At 32.5% G+C, this 13,028-nt stretch overlaps 1 protein-coding gene across 1 annotated transcript in view; it reads right to left on the bottom strand.

Annotated features, from left to right (window-relative positions):
• The window catches only part of LOC131162306 (histone-lysine N-methyltransferase ASHH1), an 86,443-nt gene extending 85,387 nt beyond the window's left edge, over positions 1-1,056 (bottom strand). Inside the window, exons 1-2 of the mRNA XM_058118636.1 lie at positions 877-1,056; positions 162-289 (exon numbers count right to left, since the gene is read on the bottom strand). Coding sequence (XP_057974619.1) covers positions 162-164 — 3 coding nt within the window. The 5' untranslated portion in view covers positions 165-289; positions 877-1,056. The remainder of the gene's footprint in view (positions 1-161; positions 290-876) is intronic.
• Positions 1,057-13,028: the final 11,972 nt, after the last annotated feature.

The following is a 13,028-nucleotide window of genomic DNA, read 5'->3' as shown; positions in this document are numbered from 1 at the left end:
AAAAATATGCAGAGAACAACATCCCCTTCTTTCATTTAGAAAAGATAATTACCATTCTAAACAAAAAGACTAGAAAAAGGACTGTCAGCATTGAACAGAAAAAAATATTGAACACCAAAAGTTTAAAAAAAATACTTGTATAATGCAATTTAGGAGTTTACCATTGGGATTCTACTCCATTTCACCAGAGCATTGGCATGTTAAAAAATTGCTGTGATGCAGAACTAGTCTGGCTAAAAATCCTCAACATTGAACCCAAAAAGGACAAAGCATCATAACATATGAATGCCTGAACAAAGAAACTATATTAATTCTTAAATGATATTCACATGCACACCAAGCACGCAGGAAACTTGGCCAACCTATGCCTAAAAACAATACCACCAAATTGGTTAATATCCCATATGTATGATTATAAATCAGAGTATTAATTAATGTATCTCAAACCAGAAAGCAACAGCTATTTTCGCTTGGAGGGCATTTATTTACAATCCAAGAAGCACCGATGCCAACACAGATACGACACGCTACCGACACAGCGATAACAACACTCATTTAATATAAACACATTCATGCTCAAAATTATGAATTGCATAATAATTAACAACGCTCATATTAGACAACTCAAGAAACATTCATCATTCAACAACAACCAAAAATATACAAAAAAAAAAAAGGCAATGGATCAGTGGGGGGATGCATTGTTTGTGTTTTGGCAGCCCCTTCTAACTTTTGATTTTTGAAACGCAGAAACATTGACATCAATTTTGTATTTAACCATTCAAACACTGAAGCATCAATTTTGTGCTCGGGCACTTCAATGGTTCCAAACTAGTTAAAAACAGGTAAGGAGATGGAGAAGAGGGAGGGACTCACGTTGAGCAACGAAGAGCCTTCAGAGAGAAGAGGCCGGTCGCGAATGCTAGGGTGAGATGTCCGGCGACTCGAGCAAAGAAGAGCCCTTGAGCCTTCGACAGAAGCCAAGATCGCCGAAGAAGGCTAGGAGGCTGGAACAAAGGCTCGAGGGCTCGGACGGTTGGGGCGTGACTCCCGAGAGCCAGGGTTCGAGTCGTTCGACGAGGGAGCTGGACAAGATCGTCCTTTTTTTTTTTTCTTTTTTTTTTTTTTTTTTGATTACGCACCGAGTATCCATGTGTCCGTTTTACGGTCCACGTGACTAATCTTGCGCCCCTTGAAATTGATCTCACAACTCTAAAGGAAAGATAAATTCAGGAGTCCTGTGGCAAAAACGAATCTATGAGGGTTTAAACACCTGACCTCGTGAAAAGTACTCCCGCAACCTGCACTACCACCTGAACCACTCCCTAGGGGTCAAATTGTCTCTTTTGTGCCTATACTCGGTGGGGCTGAGTCGTTTGCGCCCAATGAACGAGGCAATTTTCAATTTTTTTTTTGTTTTAGATATTTAAATTCTTATGATTATTCATTAACAATCATAAACTAGGAAGAAAACAACAAATAAAGTGAATATTAGGACTCGTAAAAATTAATTTTATGTACTCAAATTATTTATAAAATTTTCAAAAATTCAAGAATCTGAATTAGTTTTTTGAAGAAGCCCCTCAATACAAAAACTTTTTAAAAACTGGATTACCCTCCCAAATTTTGTTTACTCTAAGTGTATGTCTATAATTATTAGTGATTTTTAATAAATTGAGGGGGGTTATGTCCCACGCTCGTGCTAATATAAATTCAGTGGTGCTATCTGTCTCTATTTTTTTTTCTTTTATTTTCTTTCCTAGTTTTGTATAGAGTGACGAAGGGATTAGAAAATCTCCATAATAAGGATCTTTAACCAATTTTATGAATCATAACAAAGTTAAGATATAAAGAGTAAACTATGAGATACTCTGTCATTTCTGTTAAGTCAACCAAACTTGAATGTTAGTATTTGTTATTCTCTTCTATTCCTTTTGATTGAGTTTTAGTAATGCATAAATTGTTTATCTTCTCTCCCATTACTCGCTCTTATGTTTGGATTAGTAATGGAAAATTTATCAAACTATGTTAAGTGATGAAAGGGGTTAAGTGCCATTTATTTGGAACTCCATAAGGGATTCAATCCATCAAAGAGTCATAAATATGGTATTATTCTTCCACCGGGATGAATGTACATTAGTTTAATATGATATGTCCTTAATGATACATTCGTTAACGAGATTAATGACTTTGATTATACATCTCCCTTATTTTAATGTATTTTAATTAGGAGACTATTGATTAACCATGAGGACACATGACTTTGGTCATGCACATATATCTTTAAATTAAAGTATTGAATTTTAATTATTTATTTATATACACATACACCCAGCTACTTATATGATCATGAAGATCATACAAAACTCCCACATTCTCCCACTTGATTGAAAAATTATATCAAGAATTATATATCTTTCATTTAAATTAACATTCATTATACACTAAGCAAATGACTAATATGGATCACGACAATTTTATGTCAATTATCTAATATAATTCCTTCTACACGTCACATGATTAGCATTGATTTAAACGGCTCATAATGAGGATAAGTATGAACAATTAACTAATTATGTGCATATCATAAGTTGATTACATAATAATGTCATAGCACCATATATGCTATTCCATCATCTTCATTTCAATAATATGCATGTACATAAGCTATATATGCATATCGTAAATTGGTTACATAATAATGTCAAAGCACCATATATGTTATTTCATCGTCTTCATGTCAATAATATGCATATACATAAGCTATTGCCTAGACCCATAGAATTTGCATGTTCATTATGCATTTTAGGTATCAATGCTTTAGTCAATGGGTTTGCTATCATCATTTTAGTACTAATGTGTTAAAACAAGACCTTTTTATCTTGCACTTATTTTTTTTCTAACAACAAGATATCTCAACTCAATGTGTTTTGACTTGCTTGAATACTTGTTGTATTTAGAAAAGAAAATAATAGTTGATGTTAGGAATGGTGTATTCTCAAGAGGGGGGTGAATTGGGCATTTAAAACTCTCTAGGTCAATTATTGCCCTATTTCAAAATATACTCACTATTACGCAACCTAAGGTCTTTCTATGTGATTTCAAATACCACAATTACCGACGTATGTAAATATTTTAAATAAAAACAATAATCACAACAATTTAAATACAAACTTACAAGTATTGAAAATAAAGAGAGAAATGAAGAGAGAGCACAAACACAAGATTTTTACGAGGTTCGACTGTACCCACCTACATCCTCACCTCAAGCCAACGCACTTGATGATTCCACTATCCTGCTCACTTAACCGGATGGAGTAAAGCCATTTACAAATTCTTCTTACAGGGTGGAATCCCCCTAACTCCCTTAATCGAGCAGAGCCAAACCATTACAACCGCTCTTTACAGGATGGAGCACTTGCTCCTCAGGCAATACCTCACGTCTGGAATACGGTTCACTACCCGAATCATAGGGATACAAATAATGTAAAAAATTTTGTACAAATGGATGCTTCTCACATAAGTTGAGTTGTACAATATGGAATCTATATGCACTCTCAAATGATTTGCAAGTGAAGTTTGGCAAAGTATCCTCTCAAAATATTTTTCAAGTAAAAATGAGAGAGCATGGAAAATGATTTTTCTTATGATTGACATTTGATAAAATAAATAGCAAGAAGACTTTAAAGTAAAATATATGAGTATGAATATATGCTCAAGCCTTACTTGTATAATCCAAAGTGTTGGCCTAACAAGGCTTAATCTTAGGTTTTGATGATAACAAATTAAGAATACTTAACATGTTTTTTTAAGTAAAGTTTTAAGACTCAAATGCTTTCATAAGATCAAGTTTGAGTGTTTGAAGAGTTTCAATAAAGTTTGTTCTTGAAGATTTTCAATAAAGCTTGTGCTTAAAGTCATAAGGAATGATGAAGTTAAAATTTATTGAAGATAAAAGTTTTTAAGTTTGATATAGAGAGCAAGCCAAAGCATGAAGACTTAGAATTTAAGATAGTTTGATCATATATAAGTCTCATGTAAGTACTTCACAAATTTAATATTGATGCATGAAACTCTTAGAAAATATTATTGACTTAAAAACCTGATTTTAAAATCATTGAAAATAACTTTATAAAGTCTCACTTATGTTTTCCAAGATTAAAGTTAAAGTTTAGAAATCAAATTTTGAAGAACATAGAAGTTGCAAAGCATAACAGGCGACTTATGAATTTACATCAGGCGACTAACATTTTTTGCTAATAATTTTTTAAGCAAACAGAATTAAGACAAACGACTGACCCTTAACGTCAAATCGACTGACTCGACACTGAGTTTTTAAATTACGCTGAAATTAAAAGGATCAGGCGACTGACCCCGGGTCTTAGTCGACTAAAAGTTATGTTATAACTTTAAAAAAGCGTTTGTAAAGTTTCCAAAACTGATTTCTTAACTCCCAAACTTGGAGAATACTTTGGAAATACGATAAGAAACTTGGGGAAAATGGTATGATACTTTATTACTCTATAAATATTCAAGATTTTCAAAAATTAATGACAACACAAAGATTACATGAATTATATTTTTGAAAATATCTTTGTTGAAAGCTTGCTGATACTTTGCTAAAAGTCATATTGTGTTATTGCTGAATCTTGTTGAAGTTTTAATTCGTTTTAACGAATTTCCCACTCTTAAATCAGAACTCTGGTGATATTTGTCTCAGCTTCATCTTCTATATTGTTTATAGACTGAAGTATACTGATTTTGAATTATACAAATCTGCTCTAACTGAGAGTGTTGCTTGTACGAATAAAGTCGTTCCTTGTTTTTATTTTGCTTGACGATTCAGGATTGTTGGATCGTTGCCTAGCGAGAGGGGATTCTTGTTAGAGAGGCGAACTCCACCTTTAAGGAAGAGAGGTTGTAACTTCACCTGGTAATGAAGTTGGAAAGGAATCCTCACAGTGTGTTGCTTGGGGCAAGGACGTAGGTCGCTTGCCGAATCTTGTAAAAAATCTGGTGTTTCTCTATTCTTCCCTTAATCTCTTTACATTCTTGCAAATATAAAAATTGCATGTATGCTCTGTTGAGAACTTGCTGGATATTGGGGAATTGTTGGAATACTGATTATCTTTGATTTGAGGAACTATATTGATTGTCTTAGATGGATTGAACGTTCATATTAAATTTGAATGCTAAATATCACTGCTGAAGGATATCTTGTGAAATAAATTATCTCATTAAAGGAAAATTGCAGGGCACTTCAGATTATATTTCTGAAATTGACATTGTCTTTGATATATACTAAGTAGAAAATCTGATGTGGAATTTTATCTGTTGAAGTGAGTTGAATTTATAATATCATCTTTACATTGGATTGGTTGTTTGTAAGGTGATTGATAAAAAATGTATTGTTGGATGTATTATGTGATTATAATCAAGTTAAATAGAAAAGGGATTGTGTGACAGTAGTCAAACTAAATTAAAAAGGGTTATACTTAACTAAAAAGTTTAAAAAGAAATTTTAAAGCTCAATTCACCCCCCTCTTGGGAGTACACCTTAATTCTCACAAAGGTTTTCTCCAAAAAGAATTTTCACAAATAAAAGTAGGAGAAATATGGAAAAAGATTTCTTCAAATAAGATTAACCTTTAGAAATCTCAAGAACAAGAAGCACTTCAAGCAAAATATATGAAATGAATAAATGCTCAAAGTTTACTTGTATAACCCCAAAATTTTCTCCCAAAAAAATATTAAAAATGAAAGAGTAGGAGAAGCAGAACCTTGATCTTCAAAATAGAGTATAAAAAATGAATGGGAATTAAAGAATATGCAATAATGTTTCCCAAGAGTTTTTCTAACCTTTTTCAAGTGCTTCGGCATGTATTTATAGGGAAAAAAACCAAAGCTAGTTGTTATATGGCCGTTGGGGGGAATAATATTTTATTTTAAAAAACTAGTCGTTTTGTAACTGTTAGTATCTATTTGCCCGTTGCACTCGTCGACTAGTGGACTTAACTCGTCGACGAGTGGCCTGCTTGACCAGATTTGGGGTTTCTGTGCGGACACCCTTTAGTTTTTTGGACATAACTTTTTTCTAACAACTCCAAATTAAGCATTCTTGGTATTAACAGAAATTTAAAAGAAAATCGCACAACTTTCATGTTGAACACTTGTTAATATAAGAAGTGATTGATTGAGAAAAAGAAACATGAAGGGAATTTTCTTCTGCGAACACCTTTTAGTATTTTGGACATTACTTTTTCTAAAAAACTCCAAATGAGACTTTCTTGGTATCAAAAGAAATATAATAGAAAATCCCACAATTTTCATGTTGAACATATTATAAGATGAAAATTGATTGATCGATGAAATTGCTCATCAATGCGACAAAAGAAATATGAAAAGGGTTTTGAAAAACTTGTTTTGGAATTTTTCACTTGAAATAATTTTTGCACATATGTAAAATGATTTTCCATGAAATATAAAGTGCCTAAGGACAATCTAAGCTCTTTTGTGAGCTTCAGTTTAAATCATGATCATGCATGCACACATTAAACCTAAATAACAATACAACTGAAAAATAAATACAGTCTTCAGTCTTTTGCTCCTTAATACATTATAGAATACGCCAGAATTTGTGCTCGATCGAGTACTTCATGACTTCCCTTATGTATCTCTCATTTGCGCTTTCTGTATCATACATTTGTTCAAAGACTAAACGCACAAATGAGATACTGTGATTTGTCATAATCAAAATAGGGATAGGACTCAAAAAATCAATAGTTGAATTGTCATAAAATACTTTGATGGGTCTTTGTTGACACCGGGTTTAGATAACTCGTTTGACTGCCAACGTTTGGTGACTTAAGAAAAGCAAAGTAAAGCAAGCTAGACCTTTGACTCCTTTACTTACCTTTTTATTTAAAAATGGAGTAGCAATTTTCTTTTTATTTATTTTTAAATAAAATAAAAGGAAAACTTACTTTAGAAAATATCTGGTTCAGGAGTATTGCTATGAATAGTGAAAGTAGACTTTTAAATCTTCATAATTTGATATTACAAGGTCTAGCATCCCCAAGTATCCATTTCAAGAATGGATGCACTACTTACGCTGTGTGTGTGGTGAAAATAGAAAAAGTTGTACCTGCCTGCAAAAAGTGGTTAACCGCTTCCTGCTGGTTTTGTTTTTTGCTTTTTTTTTTGTTTATTCTTTAAAGTTCCAAGTTTCAACTCTCAATCCCTTTTGAAAATTCATACATAGAATTCATATAGAGGCATATATCACATAGGAATTCCATTACTTTGAATGTCTTTCCAAATTCACCAAACAAGACACACCAAAACAAAAGAAAAAAGATAAATAAAAGAAACCCTTAGATTTATTTGTTATGATAGAATCTACAAAGGTAGATTGCTTATATATCCTCGATTGGAGGAATCAAGCCACTTTTAGTTCATCAAAACATTTTCAAAAATAAGTTTTTTAGAAAACATTTTTATGATCTTTCAAAAACCATCTGAAAACACTTAAAGATATTTGAAAACTACTTGAAGTCTGGTTGAAAAATCATTTGTTTTTTATTAGAAAACTAAATTTTCAATGAAAACTACATAGAATAGAGATTAAAGTTAGGTTACACATCAACAAAACACATTTTTTTCATCCTCAAGCCACTTCATGGGTGATTACTTTGAAAATTTGTATTTTGTTTGTTCAAACTTAACAAGAGTGTAGATTTTTAGTGAGAGAACCACAAACCCACCTTGAATTATGTTTTTAAAAGACTTAGAGAACATCCAAAAAGCTATATCATGGATGTATTACTTCAAATAGTGTCTAAGAAACTTTGTAAACAACTTGAAAATGACAGGAATGGTGTACTCCCAAGAGGGGGGTGAATTGGGTATCTAAAAATTCCTAAGTTAAATATGTCTTGTTTTAAACCACAATCAGTATTACACAACCTAGAGTCTTTTCTAAGCAATCTCAAATCCCTCAAACAATCAAGTATGCAAATATTTAAAATAAATATAACATTCACAACAAATTCAATAATAGCATACAGGTGTGGAAAATAAACAACATAGGGAAAGAGAAAAGAGACACAATATTTTTAACAAGGTTCAGCCAAACTAGCCTACATCCCCGCCTCAAGTCAAATCGCTTGAGGATTCACTAAATGCTCACTTAACAGGGCGGAGTGACGCCATTTACAACCTCTTCTTACAGGGCGGAAACTCCCTGGTTCACTTTCCGGGTGGAACCAAACCTTGGCACCTTACAGGACAGTGCCTTCCTAGTTCAATTACCCAGGTTGAGCCAAACTGGTTTCTCCTTACAGGGCGGAGTCTTCCAAACTCAATCACTGGGTTGAGCCAAATCGATCAAACAAATAATATTTTTTGTACAATAAAAGTGCTTCTCAAAAAACAGAGATGTACAATATGAAGCTCTAAATGCACTCTCAAATGATATGACAGTAAGCTTAGTAAAGTAAGGGTATTTTTCTTAATAAAACTTTTTCAATCTTTGAATGAAATATATATAATAAATATTTCAAAGATTAAACCCCAAAAATATTTCTCCAAAAATAGTTTTCAAAAGAGATGCAGGAGAACCTAGGGTATTTGCTCTCGAAGAGATTCTTGCACAAATGAATATATAAATATATAATCTTTGATAAAATGGAGTATGCAATAGATACTTCAAAGATCTTAAACCCTTAAGAGATTTTCCCAACTAATGATATTTAAAAGTATAGTTCAAGGGAAGTTAGGGTTTTTAACTCAAAAAGATTTTTGCAAATAAACACAAGTGAACTTTTGAATCTTATAATGAGTGTGCAAAAAGATTCACAAACCGCAAAAGGTTTCCCTAAAAAAATATTTATCAAGAAAATATATGGGAGAAACTTAAGCTTACTGTCAAGAATGATTTTCAAAAATAAAAACTTGAGTGAGAGTAAGTGTTTTCAAATAATATAATAAATGCCCACAATAATGATTCTACAACAATCTTCAAAAGCAAAAAAATTGCTAGTGAAGAAAGTGAGAATATAATCAATACTCTCTTTTAAAAAGATTTTTCAAAAGAATAATGAAAAAGAGAGTAAAAACTTTGCTTGCCTTTGAAAAATAATGCCCAAAAATTTTGAGAAGATTTTGATTCTAATCAAGTTGTTAATTAAGTTTATAAATGGGCTATTTATAGACTTCCTAAAATTTTGACCATTAAGGGACACGCTGGTCATTTTAAAATTATTTAATTAAGAAATTAATGACGTTTAGTGCGGAAAGTTTTAGCAGCCCCGAGAGGTTCGGTCAACCGAGAGATTCATCGATCAGCTAGCCTCCGGCAAAAATTCAAATTTCTGTGAGGTTCAGTCGGCTGAGGAAGGGACCGGTCGGCTAACCTTCGCAATTTCCCAAACCTTCATAGGTTCGGTCAGCGGGCCTTAAGAGCCGGTCTACCAGTCCAAGTGGCCAATCGGTTAGGCATTTTAAAGCTTTAAGGTCGATTGGCTGGTCTTTAAGAAAACTAGCCCAAACACTAAGGTCAGTCGACTAGGCCTTGAGGAGTAAAACATGGCCGGTCGATCAAGCTCAGTAAAAATATGTTTTTGGCCTTAAGCCATGGTCGGTCGACTGGGGCATTTAAAATAGGAAGGGGTCGGTTGACCGAGGTTAGTGAAAAACTTGAGTTTGGCCCTCATTTGATTTCAAAAACATATTTTGTTGGTTTTACGAGGTTTAACATCTTGTTTCGATGCTAACAAACAAGTAGAACTTAACATGCTTTGGTTAAGTGATTTATTTTTAGGACTCAATGATGAATGCAAGGTTAAAGAATTCATGAAAGTTTGCACTTCAAAGGATGATGATTATATCAAAGCTTGAGGCATCGATTAAAACTTGAAGATCATAAGAGCATTGATATTAAAGAAAAAGTTTCAAGAATGAAAGTCCAAGTGATCAACATAGAAAGCTTAAAGAAAGATGAAGCAAGCATAAAGACCTCAAGGAATTCAAGGATTGAAAATTTGAAAGAGTCTAAGAAATTTCATGTAAGTACTTCAAAGAATTTCAATATGGATGCATAAAACTCTTAGGTTAATTTATTAGACCTAGATACATTTTAAAATAATTGAAAAATATTTTTATAAGGTCAAAAATTGTTTCAAAAATGTTAGAATCATTTTTGGAATGAAAAGCACCAAAACGAGGATTTCTCAAATGCTGTCAATTTTTCTACATCCGCACTGATGTACATTTTTCTTCATAAAAAAATATTTATTTTAAAATGTGTTCAACATGAAAGTTTTATAATTTTATCTTAGCTTTAATTTAAAACCAATAACGTCAAATTTGGAGTTATACATAAAAAGTTATGATCAAACGACTGAAGGGTGTTTGAAGCTGACAGCTTGACAGACGACTGTCAAGAACTGGACAGCCGACTGCTAGTGCACTTTGAGGCTTCTATTCGTGTTTGGATAGCTGACTACCACCTTACTATCCCTTTGGTTTAACTGGACAGATGATTGCCAAAAATAAAAAGTAATCTGTCACGCGGCTGTTTTGAATTTTTTCATAACGGTCAAATTTTTAAATGAGATTGCTTGGGGCTCAAAATTTGTGAAAACTTGGGGAATACTCCAAGTCACTTGGGGATCAAGTTACATACTTTTTAAAGTCTATAAATAAGCCTCAAATATCATTGAATCAAGGCACCAAGAATTCAATTCAGCAAAAATTCAAAATCTCTCTCAATTGCTCTCAAATTCTCAAGGCTCTCTCTTGCTCTTAACTTGCATGAATTCAACTGATTTTTTGCTGATCTTCTTCCACCAAAATTGTGCTACAAATTCTAAATCTTTCAATCATTGAAATAATTAATCGGTGGTATACTTCATTGAGCTTCAAGTTAAATTCCATATTGTTGTTTACTTTGAAGTATATTATAGTTCTAAATTGTTGTACTAATCAGCTCTTTGAGGAGGAAATTATTTGTACGCATCTTTTGTTTGTGTTTCTTGTAGATTGATAATTCCAAGGATTGTTTGGATCGTTGGCTAAGCAAGGGGATATTTCTTAGAGAGGCGGGCTCTAGCCTAGTTAAGGAGTGACCGGACGAGGGGATATTGTTTGGAGAAGGCAGACTCTAGCCTTAACCAATGAGTGTTGTAAAGGTATTGTTCCGCCTGTCAAAGGAACGGGTTTAGTGAATCCTTTGGTGGTTTTCCAAAGGCGAGGACGTAGGCTCGGTATAAGCCGAACCTCGTAAAAATCTTCGTCGCACTCTTTCTTTCCGTACTCCTTATTTTCAATACATATTTAAATTGCGTGGATGGTTTAAATTGAAGATCATATATACTATGTATATTTAGGAATCAAGTAAACTTAAAGTTTAATTTTGATTTGGGTTGCGGAAACCGAAAGGGAGTACGTTGGTTAAACTATATCTTGCAGAAGTCATACAGGAGTACGTTACTTGGTTAACATCCCAAAGATAAATTAATTGAGAATTTATTTGAATTCTGAATTTTGGGAAGAGTGTGGATATTGTGTTGATTGGATTTCATATTACACATCATATTAAAGAAGCAAATCCATTACTACAGGGCTTGATTCAAATTTATAACCAGGGCTGACAACAAAAGCTGAAAGTTGAATTTAATATATTGATATATTGTGGTTGAATGGTTTAAAGTTTGAATGTGTTTATATTCCAAAGAATATTGAATTTTACATACTTTCATTAATCTAATAGTGCTGTAGTTAACTCAAACTTGGCAAATAAACTGGTTGTTTGGTTTGGAGATTGTGCTTAATCGATAGGTTGTTTAATTGTGTTGTTGATTGGATAAAGGAAACTAAGTTCTTGTGTGATTGACAAATTATCTTTAAAACCTTATATGATTTTATCATTTTAGAAAAAGGGTTTTCGTGAAAGTGTAAGGTCCCCTAAGATCAGTCTATAGTCCTCTGAGCTTTGCAATCCATATCATGCAAGACATGTAGTTATTACAGACTAATCTAAACTAAATGCATTTACAAATGAAACACATGTTTTCCTTTCTTGCTCTTTAGTTCTTTATGGAATACACCAGGTTGATATGTGTTTTAAGTTCCTTTTGGCTTCCATTTTTTCCTTTGTCTTATATGCGTGCCAAATTGTGAACATGTTCAAGCACTAAGTACACACATAAGATAGTTGTGCTTTGTCAGCATCAAAATAAGGATTGGACTCAAAAAGTCAACAAAAAACTTCACATGAATTCTTTTTTTAATGAGATTTGATTTTTATGGGAAAAAAAAAAAGTCATGAAAACCTCTAGTAAAACATCACTCAAACTTGACCAGATACATTCTAATGAGTGTGAAGACTAAAAAATGCTTGAAATCCTATAAAAAATTATGAAAAAGAGAAAAAAAAATACTGTAAAGACCCGGAAATTTAAAAAGATTAAAATAATTTGAAATATATATATAAATAAAATAACAGATAAATAAATAAAAGGAATGACGTGGGAAAAGAAAAAAAAATTAAAATTTAAGATATTAAATTAAATAAAGATAAATTAAATAATTAGTTATTAAATTAAATATTTTTACATTGGATTAAAAAAAAAAACTAATTGAAATAAGAGAAATATATATATGGTTAATATAATATATAAATATATATATATGTATATATGTATATATATATATATATATATATATATTTATATATATATATAAAGTACTGACAGAAGGATAAGAAGAGAAGAAAGAAAGAAGAAAGAAAAAGGAAGAAGAAAGAAGAAAGAAGAAAGAGAAGAGTCAGAGCTGCACGCCCCCCCTTGAAACTTTCCTGCGTGTGCGTCAGCCACCTTCGTCTCCGTCTCTCTTCTTCTCTCAATTATTCGGCGAATTGGTAGCGGATCGAAAAACGGAAGGTGCCGTTGGAATCCTGGTTCCACTGCCAACATTTCTACTGTAGCAGATTTTTCATGGGAACGACTTAAGCACTGCTCTTGGGGAAA

The sequence above is a fragment of the Malania oleifera genome, chromosome 8 (assembly GCF_029873635.1).
Source record: "Malania oleifera isolate guangnan ecotype guangnan chromosome 8, ASM2987363v1, whole genome shotgun sequence".
Lineage (NCBI taxonomy): Eukaryota > Viridiplantae > Streptophyta > Magnoliopsida > Santalales > Ximeniaceae > Malania > Malania oleifera.
Note: the sequence above shows the minus strand (reverse complement) of the source record. Positions and strands in the feature narration are given on the sequence as shown.